At 41.7% G+C, this 18,905-nt stretch overlaps 1 protein-coding gene across 3 annotated transcripts in view; it reads right to left on the bottom strand.

Moving 5' to 3' along the window:
- Positions 1–18,905, bottom strand: part of LOC310643888 (zinc metalloproteinase-disintegrin-like daborhagin-K) — a 129,108-nt gene that overhangs the window by 36,683 nt on the left and 73,520 nt on the right. Inside the window, exons 8-14 of one of the 3 annotated variants that reach the window (XM_083368551.1) lie at positions 9,152–9,223; positions 8,437–8,606; positions 6,498–6,582; positions 5,258–5,388; positions 3,103–3,280; positions 1,992–2,081; positions 800–995 (exon numbers count right to left, since the gene is read on the bottom strand). The exons of 1 other annotated variant lie outside the window; for it this stretch is intronic. In XM_083368551.1, the coding sequence (XP_083224677.1) occupies positions 800–995; positions 1,992–2,081; positions 3,103–3,280; positions 5,258–5,388; positions 6,498–6,582; positions 8,437–8,606; positions 9,152–9,223 (922 nt within the window). The remainder of the gene's footprint in view (positions 1–799; positions 996–1,991; positions 2,082–3,102; positions 3,281–5,257; positions 5,389–6,497; positions 6,583–8,436; positions 8,607–9,151; positions 9,224–18,905) is intronic. One more of the 3 variants, XM_083368552.1, reaches the window with a different exon arrangement.

The raw sequence follows: 18,905 nt of genomic DNA, 5'->3' as shown, positions 1-18,905 counted from the left end.
GAAATGTTATAGTGTCTACTGCTTGAACAGGAGGTTCGACTAGAAGACATCAAAGGCTCCTTACAAATCTGTTGTTCTGTCCTTTTGTTAATTCTGATTCTTTTAATTAGTGACCCAAAACCTGTGTTTGGGACTTTCTATATGCAAAGCCTCATTGCATCACTTATATACGACCAAGATAAATTTCCCTGTTTGCTGAAAACTATATGAAAAAGGAACTTATTTCACTTTTTCATACTGAAAATTTTGTGATAGTCTGGCATTAAAATGATGAGTGATCAGTGATAAGAATCACATCCCCCAACATCTGTTTCTTTATGCAAATTATGCCAAATGTATGGAAAATTTCAGTCACAGGTTTGAATACTCTTAGCGCAGAGTCCCATGTTCAATTTACATTATCACTCATTGAGATTGGCTCAGATCTTTCTCCAATTTGGGAATGTATGAAAAACCCACAAAAATGTCCTTCCCCCAAAGTCCATCTCTGGGCTGTAAAGCCTACAAAGAATGGAGGCTTTAATCTTAAAAAATATTCCTTCTGGAAAAGACCTTCAGAAGTTATGGGTGCTCCAAAACTGGAGATTTTTTAAAGAAGAGACTGGAAATGGTATAAGGCTTCCTGCTTGAGCAGGGAGATGGACTAGAAGACCTCCAAGGTTTCTTCAAACTCAGTTATAGAACAGAAATGTAATAATGATTTACTATGAATACAAAGAAGAAAATATATTTCATTAATGGCAATGACATTCTTAATCTTTTATAATACCACTATTCTGAAATCCTAAGGTTGACTTACTTTGCCCTAAGAGAGCATGACATTGGTGATACATGATGGGGCACTTCCCATTGTAGCAGTAACCAAAGTTGTTTAGGCATGGTTTTCCATTCCTATGGAAGTCATCCGTGGGACACTCAGTAGATTGGCCAGTGCAGTATTCAGCCACGTCACACTCATCCTTTGCTGGCCGGCATTCTGTTCCTGCTCTCTTAAACTGTGGGTGACAATCAAAAATATTCCCAGCTATCACTCTTCAGCAGCAGAGATCAAAGACTCAAAGCATGATTCACAACACATTTCAAAACCTCCTCTTCATCTGTCCTGAGGATCACCAAGCAAGGCATCCCTGCCTTGTTACAACTGTGTGTGGTGCCTAGAAGTCCCAGTCTGTCTTATTTGCTGACCATAAAGTGAAATTCAATTGGGCTTCCATGAAAGAACAACAAAAAGTGAATTGCTGAACTTTTCATGATATATTTTAATTTCTTTACATGGGAAGAAGCATTCATAGAATTTTCTGTCATGTGCTGAAAAACACGTGGCTCCCTTCTCCTGCTGTGAATCTACAGTAGACTTGTGATGGAAATATGGAAATAACAAAATGTTTTGGGCCACTTTGCTCAAAAGGTTCATTATAGAGTCAACTGGGATCCCACATAGAAAGAAGGAATGAGGAACTTGCACCTCTCTTTTCATGGTCCTGCAGCATCTCCAGAATGCGCCACCAAAACACCTGAATTTAGAGCTTTAGAGAGCAGGAAGAGAACTTAAGGGGAAAAAAAGGCAACTTTGCTTCTAGAAGTCTCCTGCACCTATATTCATCCTAAAAGGCTCAGAGAGAAAAAATGTCACAGCATTACCAAAGACCTCTTAGAACCTTCCAGAAAGTCAGGAAGCTGAGTTAGGGCACCAATCTCAAACATTGCCCACCCTTGTTTAAACTTAGTTTCCATGCAATGTCAGTCAAAGAACAAATATATTATTTTCACAGACATGATTGAACATTCTGAAAGAGTGCATTTGAGATTGAGACAAGGCTGAAATTTTGTTAAATTATTCTCCCTATGGATATGTTCTTAAGGGTCAAGAAGAAAGGGATAGGAATAAGGTTAAAATGTTTTGATCAACAGCCAAGAGATATTACATTTCTATATGGTTAGTATGGAGCAGGGTAAAATCTCTCCCGGTGTTAAAAATAAACAAGCCTTACTCTGCACTGGTCACAACACTCTCCAGATTCACACTCTACCCATGAGTGTAGTTTACACGATGCAGCATCACAGCATGGATTTTGACAATTCTGAAAACCAAAACATATCAAATGATGTCATAGAATTTTCTGACTGGTCTTTTTTATTGGTCTATTTTGAAGAGGGATGCTGCCAAGGAAAAAGATATTTCTGCAATGTATTCCCTCTTATGGGTTCATGCTAGCAAATGCACAAACTGTTTGTTATTGCAAACATATAATGGCATATATCCAGGAAAGAGCCTTATCTGATATTTCCTATGTGAAAAAAATAAAACAAAAGTTATGTAGGCTTCCTAATTGTGAAGCCCACATAACCTACAGCCCCATTCCTTTCTTATTCATGAGGGATTTTCTACTCATCATGCCAGCCTTTGAGGTAGTCCAGAGAAGAAGCACCAAACATGAGAATTAACACTACCTTGATTTTAAGGTTACAGTAGCAGAATCTTTCAATAATGAAAGTCCATTTCTACCACCTCATTTTTACGGACCAAGAGAATAGGTGGGATGTGTTCCTCTTGAGATGTTTTCCATGCCCCATTGGTTCTGCAGGCTAATCTACTTCTTATATGACCATTGAGTAGACTTTTCTCCTCCTTTTGTCTCTCAAGGACATTCTCACAGACCATTACAGGTGTATTTAACAATATAAAAAGAACACTAAGTTACTGTTCTTATAAAAAATATTATTAGGATCAGAGCATAGATTGAAGATCATCAGTTATGGGAGGAAGCAGCTCAAAATATAGTGGAACAGATAATGTGGCCATATCAACAAAATAGGAATTTTCAGGAGAGAAGAATTTTTCTGGTCAGTTACTTATTTTTTTAAAAAAATACAGAGTCTTCCCCAAATGGTTATGAGATAACAATTCTCCATTTCTCTACAACTGGTTAACTAAATCCAAGAAACCACTCATACATGCATGTACATAAAGGGCACAAACCTATGCCACTCACAATCTAACTTCTTGAATGGCTCAAACCACTTAGAAAGCCATATGATTTTTCAAGGATTCCCATTTTTGAGAAAATTCTGCATATTCTTGTTGATAAAAAAAAGTCTTACTTCAGGAGAGCCACAGTCACATTCTTCTCCCTTCTCCAAAAGTTCATTTCCACAAGCTGGAGGTGAAACAATATCTGTTCTCAAGGGTTGGTTGATAATGCATTCTGGGTTACGTTGAGTAAGAAACCTCCTATACTGGATCTGACTACAATTGCTGAAATATTTGGATGGTTGATGGCTGTAGAGATGAACCAAAATAAGACCATGACATCATCCATATTTGGACTAGGAACAAAATTCATTGCAAAAACATGTAAGATGGAAAAGGGATGGCTAATGAAGAAATGCAGTGGGTTTTTTTCCTCTAAAGCTAACAAAATAGCTAAGAGAAATGATTTGTACCCCTTGATCTTACTCCCAGATTATGCTCCCTCAGTTTTACTTCCACTAACTTTCCTTTTTTAACAAAATACATTTGCAATGAGAACTCCATCTGATATTAGTTGATCGAGCTGCGTCTTGTGTTTGAGTGGGCTGCCTTTTATTTTCATTTTTAGTCAGCCTCTCTGTGGAAGGAAAATAATATAATTGAAGGGAAAACAGTGGAATTTTGATTCAGTTTTTTTTTTCTTTTGGAGGGATAGGACTTTTTACAACAATGACTAGAGAGCTAAATATGCTACTCTCTATTTGCCTTAAAGTATTTGTCGTTGATTTCTTTTGTTGAAAAGGTGATAATATCAGCAACTTGCCACTGACCTTTGAAGCTGCATACTTTAATAGATGCAAACATGGCATCACAAGCCCAGCAAAGCACCTTCCTAATGTTAATTCAAATCATTAGGAATATAATCATTGTCCCTCAAGTTAGGAGGTGGAAACAACAACGCAAAGAGAATCTGATGGTGGCCATTAAATAGACAAGATGGTCTTCTTCCAAGGTCAAAGTTGCACCAGACCCCTTTTGTGGGGTTGATTGAGCAAAATTGTTTTCTAAGCAAAGTCCTTTGCACAAAACACCACAAATTGTCTAGAGGTATTAAAGAGTAATCATGATGCCCAGAAATCCTTCAGGAAGGACAGGAAAGGCTACGTGGCATTCTCCATACTTCCTGGCCTCCTTGCCCTTGCATGAAATAGGAGGCAACGAAGTCCTTGGGCTTTAGCAGAAGAAACCAGAAATTGATCCATAGCTGGGATGCTCACTGAGCCTACACAAAACTCTTACACAAAAGGTATGGGGAGTTTTGCAAAAAACAATTGCTGAGAAGATTTTCCTTTCTTTTTCCTTTTCTTTTTCCTTCTTGATGAAGTAAGGCCTAAACTTCTACCCGGAAGAAAATATTGGTAATCCTTGACTTGCTGTCACAACTGGGACCAGAATTTCCATTGCTCAGGAAACCAGTTGTTAAGTGAGTCATGCTCAGTTTTACAACCAGTTTTGGCATTTTGTTAAGTGAATCACACAGTCATTAAGGGACCCAGTTTGCTCCACTGGCTTTCATATGGGAAGACAGCTGGGAAAGTCACAACTGAGGATCCCATGAATGCAGGATGCTGCCCAAATTTTGATTTTGTGACTGAAGGGAGGCTGTGATGGCTGTAACTTCGAGGATCGGTCATAAGTCAGCATTCTCAGGGCCATTGTAACTTCAAACAGTTGCTAAACAAATGGTTGTAAGTCAGTGACTTCCTATATGTTGCTACCTGTTGATTTCAGAAGACTGCAATATATGACAGAGATGTCACATATTCTACCTTGATGGAAGGGCGAGGCAGGAAAATCCCAAGGATGGTAATTTAACTTTTTCTTTCTCTTGTTGCCAGATTCAGAATAATTTTCCCCATTCTGCTTCCCACTTTAGGAAAGTCTTTAACGTCTAACTTGGTTTCCTCTTTTATCCATCACAGTTGTTAATAATTGGGATTTTTTTTGGTTATGCTTACTACGCTGTTTCTTTAAACTCTGGGGTTTTGGAGGAAGCTACTGAATGATGGCATTCAATTGCTGAGAACATTTCTATCTTTTTAAATACGGCCCATTTTAACTACATATGATAAAGTGACACACAAATGACCAAAACCCTTTTTTTTTGTAACTCCCTGGCCATTTCATTTTTTGGGAAGTTCTCAGTATATTTAATTTAACAATTAATTGCAAGCATTTAAAAATAACTTGATTGGAAAGGCATTAAACGTTTTCCTCAATCCTTACCTTAGCACGGCAGACATAATGCATGAGTTACCACCACAAGTACAGTAATCCCCATCATGTCTAAGGCCCAGGTTATGACCCAGTTCGTGGGCCATTGTAACTGCAACCAAAAGATTTGTGTTGCTATGATCCTGAAGAAATGAGAATACTTTATTTATTGTTAGTCCGCCAAGGAACTGAAAGTGAATCCAATTATTATTAGCACTAAGTGGCTAAAACTGGTGATTAAGTGACCAATTTTAAGTTGAGGATACCATCTCAGGATTCCTCTATCTCTTCTGAATGTATGTGTGCCTAGCAAGATTCCAGAACATACACAAATACAATTAGAAGGAAACTTTAAAGCCCAGAAGCTACAGCTCAGGAGAAGATCAAAACCTATGCATCCATTTGCTGTCTGCATTTATTCATTTACTAAAACTTACAGGCAATTTCAGTCCAAAAACTATTCAGTGTCTTTTGCTACAAGCTAGCATTTTCAGAATATTGAAGGTAGCCATCCTAAAAAGACTTAAGAATGAGTTGGTCTTTCTGAATAAAATGGCCTTCTAGAGCAAGCAGGCTTACAAATACCTACTACTACCAGGATCCTAACTCTGCTTAAACAACAAAACTCATAAAGTTTTGTTTCTTAATAAGTTTTTTTATTGCCATGTCTCTCCATTCTTTCTACATGAACAAAAAGCTAACTTTACTGTTTCTCAGTAAATGCATAGCATCACCTTAACTAATATGGTTTTCTTGCAGGATCTTAAAATACTGCAGTTTTTTTCCCTTTTAAGTAGATTTAGTATTCTTTCATTTTCTGAACGTACTAGAATTCAGTAATATGCAATCTAGATACTAAATTTCTTGGAATGAAAGTGGGATGATTCATGCTTGTCATTAGGATTGCTAAGATTATTGTTCAGAAACATTATCTGGAAGTATTGTAACATGAATTGACCTGCTCATTTGCCAATCAGAGCACAGTTTGACTCCTCCTAATCCAGAAACATTATAATATATTGTCGTCTTTGACATATACAGTAGCTCATTGCATACAAATAGCTTGTTCTAGAATGCATTGTGCCAAAATACCACCAGTTGAGGCAGGACCTGGAGATGTCAAATCCATAAATAAATATGGATGAAAATGACGTTGATCAAAAACAAGAAGAGATTTCATTTGTAAAGAAGTTATGCCTGTATGTAAGTTTTCACTTGAGTACAAATAAATAACAGGTATCCTTTTACTAACCTGAACAATTCCTGTAGAATACTTCGGCTGGCACATGGTGCTTATGTAAGCCAATCCTATAGTTGGTCCATCGAGGTCAATGGCTCTATAAGAAAGAAGGGGAGGGGGATGAAATTGATAGAACATAGAAGTATGTTATATAGACTTAGGGCATATTTCACTATGGCTTTCTACAAACCCCTCAACCCGTCCTCAGTTACTACCAGTTTTCAGAATGTTAGAATTCATTTTAGGCTCTAGTCTCAGAAGCCATTTAACTAAGCAGGTCTGTTAAAAATATTCAGGATGCATTTTCACTACCTGGTGAGTTTTGCTGGTGTTAGCATGAATTAGGTTGGGGAGAGGGGTTAGCATGTTGTCTGAATCCAGCCTATTTGGGTGTTGTGATTCAGGGTCAGCCTGTGGTTTCGGCAGTTGGGTCGGACGACTCAGAGGAGGAGGAGGGGGGTGTTGAAGAGCTTGCTGATGATGGCCTTGAGGCTCCGCACAGCCCTCAGCCAGGCCCCTCCCACCTGGTCACGACGGAGACCCAGCTGTGTGAGCCTGACAGCGTGGATGAAGATGACCCACAGCTGGCCCTGTTCAAGGACACCCGACGCAGGAGGCAGTCAATCAGGAGTAAACAGAGGAAGGCAATGGGGCACCTTGGAAGGAGGCAGAGAGAAGCCATGCTCTGAACTGTATAAAAGGGGAATGCGTGGGAGGGCTGGTTTGCTGAAGGCAACCGCTTGAATAGCTCCTGTTTCATAGTTCGTGTCTTGTTTTGCTCTGTTTTTGTATTCATAAATTTGGCAGGCTTAATTCCAGCCTCTTGCCTTCTTGTAAAAGGGGTTGTCCCTGCCTTTTCTGCAGGGCTGGTAGCAGGCTGGTACAGAACATTGGGTCAATTTAATTCCATTAACTATGCAACCCCCCAAAAAATCATATTTATTTACTAGATTTTGTCTATCAATTTAGCTGTGTGGTTTAAAAAGACTAGATGGTTTTGGGAAAGGGGATTGGGTGGCAAGTCAAATCTCCATCTGTGGGTAAAATAAAATGGATTGTTTTTGTATTTTTTAATATTCTCACTTGCACTCAGATCTGTCCTCCATCTAGTCCCTATTTCATAAGACCTACTTGTTACGCAAGTATCCTGTAAGATTTCTCACAACACATTTGTTATTTATGCAATATCTTATAGATATAAGACAATAAACATGTCAATTTCCCACTCATGAAATTGTATGACAATATATAGGCAGATGGGGTATGGAACTGAGCAATAAAGACAGTGGGATTGTAGACTGGAAGGTGGACAGCTTGAGACCTAAGTTCTGCCTGATGCAGTGAGCTCCTGTTACTTGTTCCAGCTCCTGCCAACCTAGCAGTTCAAAAGCACACAAACACAAGTAGGTAAATAGGGACCACTTAGGGGAAGGTAATAGCATTCCATATGCTGGCCACATGACCATGGAAGCATCTTTGGACAATGCTGGCTCTTCAGCTGTGAAACAGAGCTGAGCACAAACCCCTAGAGTCGGATATGACTGGCAGGGAAACATTCACACACACACAGACACACATATGTGTATATATATGCACATATTGCTAAGCAGTATCTATAGATTCCAAATTTTATTATTTTACTTTATTCTTGGTTTATCTGTTGTATAATGCAAGTGTTCATTTAGTTGATGCAGAATGGGAACCAAAACATTATTTAATTGACTTAAAAATGCATGTGTAAGTAGAGTAAAATTATAGCAGGATAATCAAATAAGTTTCAATGTTAAAAGCAGGTAAAATGAAATCAAGCTGAGTTTTTCCACCTGCAATCATTCAAGGACTTCTCAGAACCAGCTCTCACCTACAAAAAAGTGCTTTGTGCAAGCAGTAACCTCCCCATAACCCTCCACTCCCGGCCACCCCCACTCCCTTTCCCCACAATGAGACGTACGTGAGTAACTGAGCATTATCATGTCTTTGGCGACTCAGCAAATCTCTTTTTCTCCATTCTCCAAATGAGTCCAAAGTAACATTTGCTGCTGACATCACGTTAATCAAATCTCTGTAGGACCAAACTTCTAGGCGAACCAGTGCTACACGAATGTACAGAACTCTGTAAATCTGTCAGGTGGACATGGCATCAGTCAGAAACTCAAAACACAAGTAAACTTTGAGAAACATTTCAAGATTAAAAAGCAACTGATCTTGGCTTTTGTAAGCAGGTTTCTTTTCAGAGATCAGTTTCATAATCAAGTGAGCTTGGAATAGGCTGCCTCTGCTCATCTCTTTCTAATCTCCCAGTTCAGAACCATTAACCACAGCCTGGAAGAATCCAGCTACAGACATAGTTCTGATGGAATTCTTGCAACACTTTTGGACTTGCATCCTCCCAACACAGTGACTGTATTCTCATAAGAGGCTTATTAAACTGGTTACTGAATTAACCCATTTTCTGGGATAATCTCACATGCTGGATCACCAGCTAGGCAAATTAACCTAGTTTTGCCTCACTCAAAGCTTCAAAAGTTAGCATTCTTGTAGAAATCCATCTTCTCTCTCTCTCTTTAGCTGGTTAAGTGTGTTGTGTGAACACAGTGAAAATCTGGGCTGGGGCTGAGAGAATTTTAAAATCAACAAGTGAAATAATATTTGCCATGTCCTCTTACCTCATTTATAGTGTTGACCATTTCAAATACCCATGTTCTTATAGCAGTTGAATCGTTGTTGTATTTTATGGCCTACAGAAAAGATAAAAATGTTAAGATGAGATCATAATTACAGGAAGAAGGGAAAGAAGGAGGGAGAGAAAGAACATATCAGTGAAAGGATCACTGAATTTGTTGATGTAATAATAATTTTTATCCAAGCAGTCCAAAGAATTCTTTTGTGCTGATTTTTTAATCTACATTTGTCCCATTAATATATTAAGGTTTTTAACTTTTCAGCAGCATACATGGGCTTTTTTCCTGGTTGGAGAAAATTTTGGTCAGCCTACTGAAATGCTTTCCTAAACTGGATGCTATATTTCCACGTTCAGAGAGGTGTGAGATAAACATTCCTCACTATACATCTTTTTCTTCCTGTGTTGTCAGCTTGGACAAACAGAGTGTGGGAACGTTTCAAAGAAACCTACAGAACTGTTTAACCAGTTTGGGATAAAAATAAATTTAGATGGTATCCAGAAAGAATAAATGTGCAAATTAGAATATATTTACTCTAATGACTCTTAATTTTGTAAATATTGTTTGGGTTCAATAACAAAAAATATCAAAGTTTATGATAAAGCACATTTTAAGAGAAAGCTAGTTAAGATGTTTATTAATCTCTTCAAAAATACCCACATCAAAAAAGGCAGAAACAAAATGCTGTGCTCAATGCAGAAAGAAAATGGAAAGATAGCCAGGATACTTACCATCCTGTGGTCCACAACTATGACAAGCTCAACGTAACTGTAGGGGTTAAAGTATCTGTGTTGCTAAACAGAACAATAAACAAAAAGGCTGTTTAGACATGTTGCTCCCAGCAGCCAACAGGAATGTTGGTCATCATCAGATAATAGGAAAAGTGCTTGTTTTACTCTCTGGTCAAAATACTTGAACTTTCAGAAATATTGGTTCTTTCAAGAAGACATTTATTGGGAGACAGCTTGTTAAAATTTTATCCCTGGGCCTTGAGCCCTTCGGAACTGGGCCATGGAAGTGGCAGGTGAGTGCCTGAATCTCCATTTGCATTTCCAGTGAGCAAGCATGGGTGGGTGTGCTCCATTTGCATGAGTGGGTGTGTGTGCCCACTGTTTGCATAAATAGAGCTGGGTGCACGCATGACCCCACTGCTCACATGGAACCTTCCCCTGTCCCCCACCTGTGTGCAAAGATGGAAAGGTTGGGGAACTCTGACTTAAAGAAAGTGCTGACAAAGTTCTGAGGAAAAAGTACATTATGCTATGGATTGTCAAGCACAAAGAATTCATTTTCTTTATATTAATAAGGTGTGGCACTTGTTTCCAATTAATCTGTTTTTGGAATTTATGATGCCTACATTTAAAGATAAAGGTATATATGAATACCTAATTCTGAAAAGAATTTAATAGGAATAAGAACAGGCACATGAGTAAATTGCTCTCTTTGACTTGTTTTTCAGCCTGTCAAAATGATGCTTCAATTACTTTCTCACCTTGCCTTCCCCTTCTCAAACAAAGGATCCCAACCAATCACGTGAGAAACACAGTGATGTAGTCATGCTATGGAACCAATTAGACCTGGCCTGCAATCATATCACACTATGCATTAAAGACAAGGTAAGGAGAGACACTCAGACATTTTGACCCACTGGACTCACTCTTAATGGCCAAAGAATTGTACTTTTCTTTTGATGTAATTTTAAAATGATTACTGAAATATTGCTTCAGAGTTCTCAGGCTCAAGGACCAAGAAAACATGGTTAATTGCTCAGAGTAGTTTCTTTCTTGCTGTTCTCTTATAGACGGGAATCTTGCCAGACTAAAGCACACTCTGTGTAACCATGAGATACACCCTGAGAGGGCTTTAGGGAGGATCCCTTCCGGGCTTCTTTCTGCAATCCAAGGACTCATTTCTGATCTGCCTCTTATTTCCCTGTGAAAGAGCCCCTCCTTCCTGCATTCCACTGTTGGATTCCACCACCAGAGTACCCAGATTGCTCAGGAAATGTACTCTTGCTAAGAGCTGAATGTGTGAGTGTGCATTACTTGCTTCTTTCCCTAGGAAAGCGTTCTCGTGTTTTTTCAGCATACAGAACTACAAGGCCAAATTGCGAATTCTAGAATGCAATTTCTCTCCTTGCTCTCTGACAGCCACTTTCTTAACTCCGCTGCACAAGATCCAGTTTGAATAAAGTGATCATGACCTGACTTTGAGACAAGAACGTTCAACACAGAGGATCAACTAACGACCAATTAAACATAATGTATAAAACCAGAACTTGCTGTGGCTAAAGATTCTTGAATTGCCAGAAACACATTTTAATAAAAAAAAATTGAGATTTTGAACTTCTAGATATGTATCAGGCAGTTTCATCTTTTGCCACCAAAAGGAAGGAAGGAACTGTCACTCTGGATGCATCGTTTGTTTTCTAACTTTTGTCCCTTCAGTAAAGGAGGAAAATATTGGGAATATGAGGGTCAATTGTGACCAGATTCAATTCGTCACTTTTTATTCAGTCATTGACAATCCAACTTGATGATTCAAATCAAATTGGAAAATGGAGTCAAGATTATGTAATGGTCTTATCAGACATCTAAAAACAGTTAAATTTGATTTTTTAAAATTGATTTAGAACGTTGAGATAATTTGGAGATTCATTTAAATCTATTTTGATTTTGTATGACCAAAGAAACTGCTATAAGCCTGGAACAGGTATTTTCTGTTCATCAAATTTCCATTGTTTCTTTTATACCATGGCTAAAATAAAAATATAGAAATGGGGGCTTCTCCCTTTAGAATTCTATCTAATTACCCCTCCCCAAAAGAATTTCTCCTTTACTTTACATTTTCGAAACAAGTAAATGAATATCTGGTCTCAAACTATGTTTATTATGAGACTTACTTCAGAAGTAGCAACTAACTGAGAGGCCTTTTTGATGGGCTCATATGATTCCCACTTAGTCTGGGTTACCCCACACATTTTGGGGGCCTCATCCTCTTTTTCTATGTTTTCATATTTGTAGACTGCATGGGCTTCGCTGTCGGAAAGCTTCAAGGGTTCAATTAAGTACGTCTCGCCTCGAAGCTTGAAATGTCCTCTGTAAAACAATGTGGAAAAGGGTTGTCAGAGATGGAGAAGCAAGAGAAGAGAATATTGTTAGTTCAGAGATAAACTGCACTGATGATGTTGCCTAGTTGGGTAATGAAACTCAGCTCTGAGACCCATTTTTAACTAACCAAGTCAACATTCCTCATGTTTTTGAATCCCTTCTTAAAATTCACTGATTTTTTTTTATTTTCTTTCCTCAGCACTCATATCACTTTCTCATACTTCTCAAAGATACAGCTATGATCAGAAAGATATAAGAGATTTCACACACTGAATGCAACCATGAAATATTTGTACAGTATTTGTTTGGAGATACTTTGGCATGGAATCCAACATTATATATTTCCTAGGATGTTAAAAAAATAAAATTTCTATCTATACAAATGCAAGACTAAAGCTATTTGAAAGATTCTGTTTTTGTGCACAACTTTATCTCACAAAGGTGAAATACTTAATATCCTATCAGAGAGAATACTTAAAAAAGAAACATTTGTTTAAAAGAGCTAATTTCAATAAACTTAGAGAGACCATGGGAAGGATTCCATGGATGAGAATCCTAAAGGGGAAAACAACTCAAGAAGCTTGGGAAATTTTGAAAAGTGAGATAATAAAGGCCAAGTCTAGTAAAATGCCAACAAAGAAGAAAAATAACAGCTCTCAAAAGAGACCAGCTTGGCTGCATAAAGAACTCTCTGATAAATTGAAAGATAAAAGGGATAAGTATAGGAAGTGGAAAGAGGGGCACATAACTAAGGCAGAATATCAGCAAACAGCCCGTGCCTGCAAAGATGAAGTGAGGGAAGCTAAGGCTCAAAATGAACTAAGGCCTGCAACCAAAGTAAAAAATAACAAAAAATGCTTATTTCAACATATAAAAAACAAGAAAAAAGTTAAGGAAATGATTGGTCCATTAGTGGGGGAAAGTGGCAAGAAGGTGACAAGCAATAGGGAGAAAGCAGAACTATTTAACTCGTTTTTTGCATCTGTCTTTACACAAAGGCAAAAAACAGTCCAGCCTACCAAAACCAGAATAGAAACAGAATAGAAATGCAAGTTAAGATAGGCAAAAAAATCATAAGTGAACACCTGTCCAGCCTAGACGAGTTCAAATCACCAGGACCAGATGGATTACACCCCAGAGTTCTCAAGGAGCTGGCAGACATGATCTCAGAACCACTGAACTATATTTTTCAAAGATCCTGGAGCACTGGGGAACTACCAGAGGACTGGAAGAGAGCTGATGTAGTTCCCATCTTCAAAAAAGGGAAAAAAATAGATCCAGGAAACTACAGACCTATCAGCCTGACCTCAATACCTGGGAAGATTCTGGACAAGATAATCAAACAACAAATCAGCGAACACCTTGATGCAAACAAAGTCATCACTAAAAGTCAACATGGGTTTGTCAAAAACAGATCATGCCAGACAAATCTTATTACATTCTTTAATTTAATTTAATTTAATTTATTGAGATTTTTATACCGCCCTTCTCCCAAAGGGACTCAGGGCGGTTCACAGGGCATAAATATAAACACCAATACAAACATTAAAAAATAATTAAATTAATGCCCAAGTTAAAACCAGAATACTAAAACAAACCAATAAAAAACCCAAGTACCCCCATCAGGCCAGACCCGCTAGTTCAAATAAATGGGTCTTCAACCCGCGACGGAAGGATCGGAGGTCTGATGCCATCCGGAGCTCGACCGGCAGTTGATTCCATAACGCCGGAGCACCCACAGAGAAGGCCCTCCCCCTGGGGGCCACCAGTCGACATTCCTTGACAGGAGGCACCCTGAGGAGGCCCTCTCTGTGGGCGCGCACAGGGCGGAGGGGAGTCGACGCCGGCAGCAGGTGGTCCTCGAGGTATCGCGGACCCATGCCATGTAGGGACTTAAAGATCATAACCAAAACCTTGAACCTTACCCGGAAGACAACTGGCAACCAATGCAGCTCACGGAGCAAAGGTGTAACATGGGAGTACCGGGAAACTCCCAAGACAACTCTCGCGACCGCATTCTGTACCAGTTGGAGCCTCCGAGCAGTCTTCAAGGGAAGTCCCATGTAGAGAGCGTTACAGTAGTCTAGGCGAGAGGTCACGAGCGCATGAGTGACCGTACACAAGGCCTCCTGATCCAGATAGGGCCGCAACTGGCGCACCAGGCGAACCTGGGCAAAAGCCCCCCTTGTCACGGCCACTATGTGATCCTCCAAAGTGAGTCGTGAATCTAGGAGGACTCCCAAGTTGCGAGCCCTATCCACAGGGGGTAAAAGCTCACCCCCCATAGAAAGAGGTGGAACATCCCAGGTGTCTCGGGAAGCCGGAATGTACAGCCACTCAGTCTTGTCAGGGTTGAGTTGAAGTCTGTTCCTCCCCATCCAGACCCGAACCGCCTCCAGGCAACGGGACATCACAGCGAGGGCATCACTGGGGTGGTTTGGGGTCGAAATAAAAAGTTGGGTATCATCAGCATATTGATGATACCCAACTCCAAAACCACGAATGATCTCACCCAGCGGCTTCATATAGATGTTGAACAGGAGAGGCGAGAGGACCGACCCCTGAGGAACTCCACAAGCGAGAGTCCTAGGGGTCGACCTCTGCCCCCCTGCCAACACCGACTGCGAGCGTCCCTGGAGATAGGAGGAGAACCACTGAAAAACCGTGCCTCCCACTCCCAATCCCCTGAGACGCTGCAGCAGGATACCATGGTCGATGGTATCAAAAGCCGCCGAGAGGTCTAATAGGACTAGGACAGAGGAATACCCCCTATCCCGAGCCCTCCAGAGATCATTCACCAGAGCGACCAATGCCGTCTCTGTGCTGTGCCCGGGCCTGAAACCCGATTGGTAAGGGTCCAGATAATCCGCTTCATCCAGGACCAGAGGGAGCTGATGCGCCACCACACTCTCAACAACCTTCGCAAGAAAGCGAAGGTTGGAGACTGGACGGAAGTTGTTCAATACAGCTGGGTCCAAGGCAGGCTTCTTGAGGAGAGGTCTCACCACCGCCTCCTTCAAGACGGTGGGGAAATAACCCTCACTCAAAGAAGCAGATATAACCGCCTGGAGCCAGCCTCGTGTCCTCTCCCTAGCTGCGTAAACCAGCCAAGAAGGGCACGGGTCCAATAAGCATGTGGTGGAACTCAGCTTCCCCATAATCCTGTCCACTTCATCAGGGGTCACAGAATCGAACTCCTCCCAGATAACATTGACAAGACCGCCCGTGTCCTGATCGTCAGACTCTGCCCAGCTGGAGTCCAAACCGGTCCGAATCCGAGCGATTTTATCCAACAGATGTTGACCAAACTCCTCGGCACGACCCTGCAAGGGATCCTCCCTCACCTCCTGATTAAGAAGGGAGCGAGTCACCCTAAACAAGGGGGCCGGGCGATTGTCTGCGGACGCGATGAGGGTAGAGAAGTAATTACACCTCGCCTCCCTCATCGCAGCGAGATAAGACCTAATATAGGTTCTTAACCGCAATCGGTCGGGTTCAGATCGGCTGGACCTCCAGCAGCTCTCTAGGCCCCGTTTCCGCCGCTTCATCTCCCGGAGCTCCGCGGAGAACCATGGAGCTCGCTGGGATCTGCGCCGGGTCAGGGGCCGCAAGGGTACAACCCGGTCGAGTGCCTCAGTGGCTGCCCTTTCCCAGGCTTCCACTAAGGCATCCGCCGAGCTGTGAGCAATGGAGGCAGGTGGAGACCCCAGCGCCGCTTGGAATCTCTCAGGATCCATTAGGCGTCTGGGGCAGTACCATCTAGTTGGCTCCGTACCTCCACGGCGAGGGGTGGCAAAATGGAAGACCAGCCGCAGGAGGTGATGATCGGTCCATGACAGGGGCATAGTAAGTGGAAAGCCCCCACCAAGATCATCCAACCACCATCCAGATAAGAAAATCAGGTCAAGGGTGTGGCCTCCCTTTGACCAAGTGACAAAATTAGTGGACCAGAGGAATGCTGTAGATATAATTTACTTGGACTTCAGTAAGGCATTTGATAAAGTAGATCACAACCTACTACTTGATAAGATAGAAAAATGTGGGTTAGATAGCATCACCACCAGATGGATTCGTAGCTGGCTGATAGGCTGTACTCAGCATGTGGTCCTCAATGGAACCGCATCTACATGGAAGGAAGTGTTAGTGGGGTGCCCCAGGGCTCTGTTCTGGGCCCGGTGCTCTTCAATATCTTTATTAACGATCTGGATGAGGGGATAGATGGGGAACTCATCAAATTTGCAGATGACACCAAGCTGACAGGAATAGCCAATACTCCAGAAGATAGGCTTAAGATACAGGAGGATCTGGACAGACTCAAACACTGGGCGCTATCTAACAAAATGAAATTCAATGGTGAAAAAAGTAAGGTTCTACATTTAGGCAGGAAAAATCAAATGAACAGGTATAGCATAGGTGGTACCTTGCTCAATAGTAGTTACTGTGAGAAGGATCTCGGAGTCCTAGTAAACAATCACTTCAATATGAGCCAGCAGTGTGCTGCAGCTGCCAAAAAAGCCAACACAGTGCTAGGCTGCATTAACAGAGGAATAGAATCAAGATCAAGTGAAGTACTAATACCACTTTACAATGCTTTGGTAAGGCCACACCTGGAATACTGCATCCAGTTTTGGTCACCACGATGTAAAAAAGATGTCGAGACTCTAGAAAGTGTACAGAGAAGAGCAACAAAGATGATTGGGGGACTGGAGGCTAAAACATATAGGGAACGGTTGCTGGAATTGGGTATGTGTAGTTTAATGAAGAGAAGGGTGAGGGGTGACATGATAGCAGTGTTCCAATATCTCAGGGGCTGCCACAAAGAAGAGGGAGTCAAGCTATTCTCCAAAGCACCTGAAAGCAGGACAAGAAGCAATGGATGGAAACTAGTCAAGGAGAGAAGCAACCTAGAACTAAGGAGAAACTTCCTGACAATTAGAACAATTAACCAGTGGAACAACCTGCCTCCAGAGGTGGTGAATGCTCCAACACTGGAGGTTTTTAAGAAGAGACTGGACAGCCATTTGTATGAAATGTTATAGGGTTTCCTGCTTGAGCAGGGGGTTGGACTAGATGACCTCCAAGATCCCTTCCAACTTCTTCTTCTTCTTCTTCTTCTTCTTCTTCTTCTTCTTCTTCTTCTTCTTCTTCTTCTTCTTCTTCTTCTTCTTCTTCTTCTTCTTCTTTTCTTCTTCTTCTTCTTCTTCTTCTTCTTCTTCTTCTTCTTCTTCTTCTTCTTCTCTTCTTCTTCTTCTTCTTCTTCTTCTTCTTCTTCTTCTTCTTCTTCTTCTTCTTCTTCTTCTTCTTCTTCTTCTTCTTTATTTATTTATTTAATTAAATTTTTATACCGCCCTTCTCCCGAAGGGCATATCATAAAACTACAAAAATACAAAAGTTAAAAAAGAATTAAACTATTGCCCACAATAAAAACAATAAAATATATATATAAATATTAAAACCCTAAGTAATTCCCCATCAGGCCAGGCCAGCTTGTTCAAATAAATGGGTCTTTAACCCGCACCGGAAGGAGCGGAGATCCGGTGCCATCCGGAGCTCAACCGGCAGCTGATTCCACAAAGCCGGAGCGCCCACAGAGAAGGCCCTCCCCCTGGGGGCCACCAGCCAACATTCTCTGACTGGAGGCACCCTGAGGAGGCCCTCTCTGTGGGAACACACGGGGCGGAGGGGAGTCGACGCCGGCAGCAGGTGGTCTCCGAGGTATTCCGGACCTATGCCATGTAAGGACTTAAAAACCATCACTAAGACCTCGAACCTCACCCGGAAGACAACTGGCAACCAATGCAGCTCACGGAGCAAAGGTGTAACATGGGAGTACCGGGAAACTCCCAAGACAACTCTCGCGGCCGTATTCTGTACCAGTTGGAGCCTCCGAGTGGTCTTCAAGGGAAGCCCCATGTAGAGAGCATTGCAATAGTCAAGACGAGAGGTCACGAGCGCATGAGTGACCGTACACAGGGCATCCCAGTCTAGATAGGGCCGCAACTGCTGCACCAGGCGAACCTGTGTGAAAGCCCCCCTAGTCACGGCTACTACATGATCTTCTAAGGTAAGCCGTGCATCTAGGAGGACTCCCAAGTTGCGAGCCCTATCTACGGGGGATAAAGACTCACCCCCCATAGAAAGTGATGGAACATTTTGAATGTCCCAGGATGCCGGAATGCACAGCCACTCAGTCTTGTCAGGGTTGAGTTGAAGTCTGTTCCTCCCCATCCAGACCCGAACTGCCTCCAGGCAACGGGACATCACAGCGAGGTCATCACTGGGGTGGTTTGGGGTCGAAATGAAAAGTTGGGTATCATCAGCATACTGATGATACCCAACTCCAAAACCACGAATGATCTCACCCAGCGGTTTCATGTAGATGTTGAACAGGAGAGGCGAGAGAACCGAACCCTGAGGAACTCCACAAACGAGAGACCTAGGGGCCGATCTCTGCCCCCCTGCCAACACCGACTGCGAACGTCCCAGGAGATAGGAGGAGAACCACTGAAAAACCGTGCCTCCCACTCCCAATCCCCTGAGACGCCGCAGCAAGATACCATGGTCGATGGTATCGAAAGCCGCCGAGAGGTCTAATAGGACTAGGACAGAGGAATATCCCCTATCCCGGG

This window comes from Vipera ursinii (genome assembly GCF_947247035.1).
Source record: "Vipera ursinii genome assembly, chromosome: 8".
NCBI classification, from domain to species: domain Eukaryota; kingdom Metazoa; phylum Chordata; class Lepidosauria; order Squamata; family Viperidae; genus Vipera; species Vipera ursinii.
The sequence above is the reverse complement of the archived record's forward strand: the minus strand, read 5'-3'. Positions and strand labels throughout refer to the sequence as shown.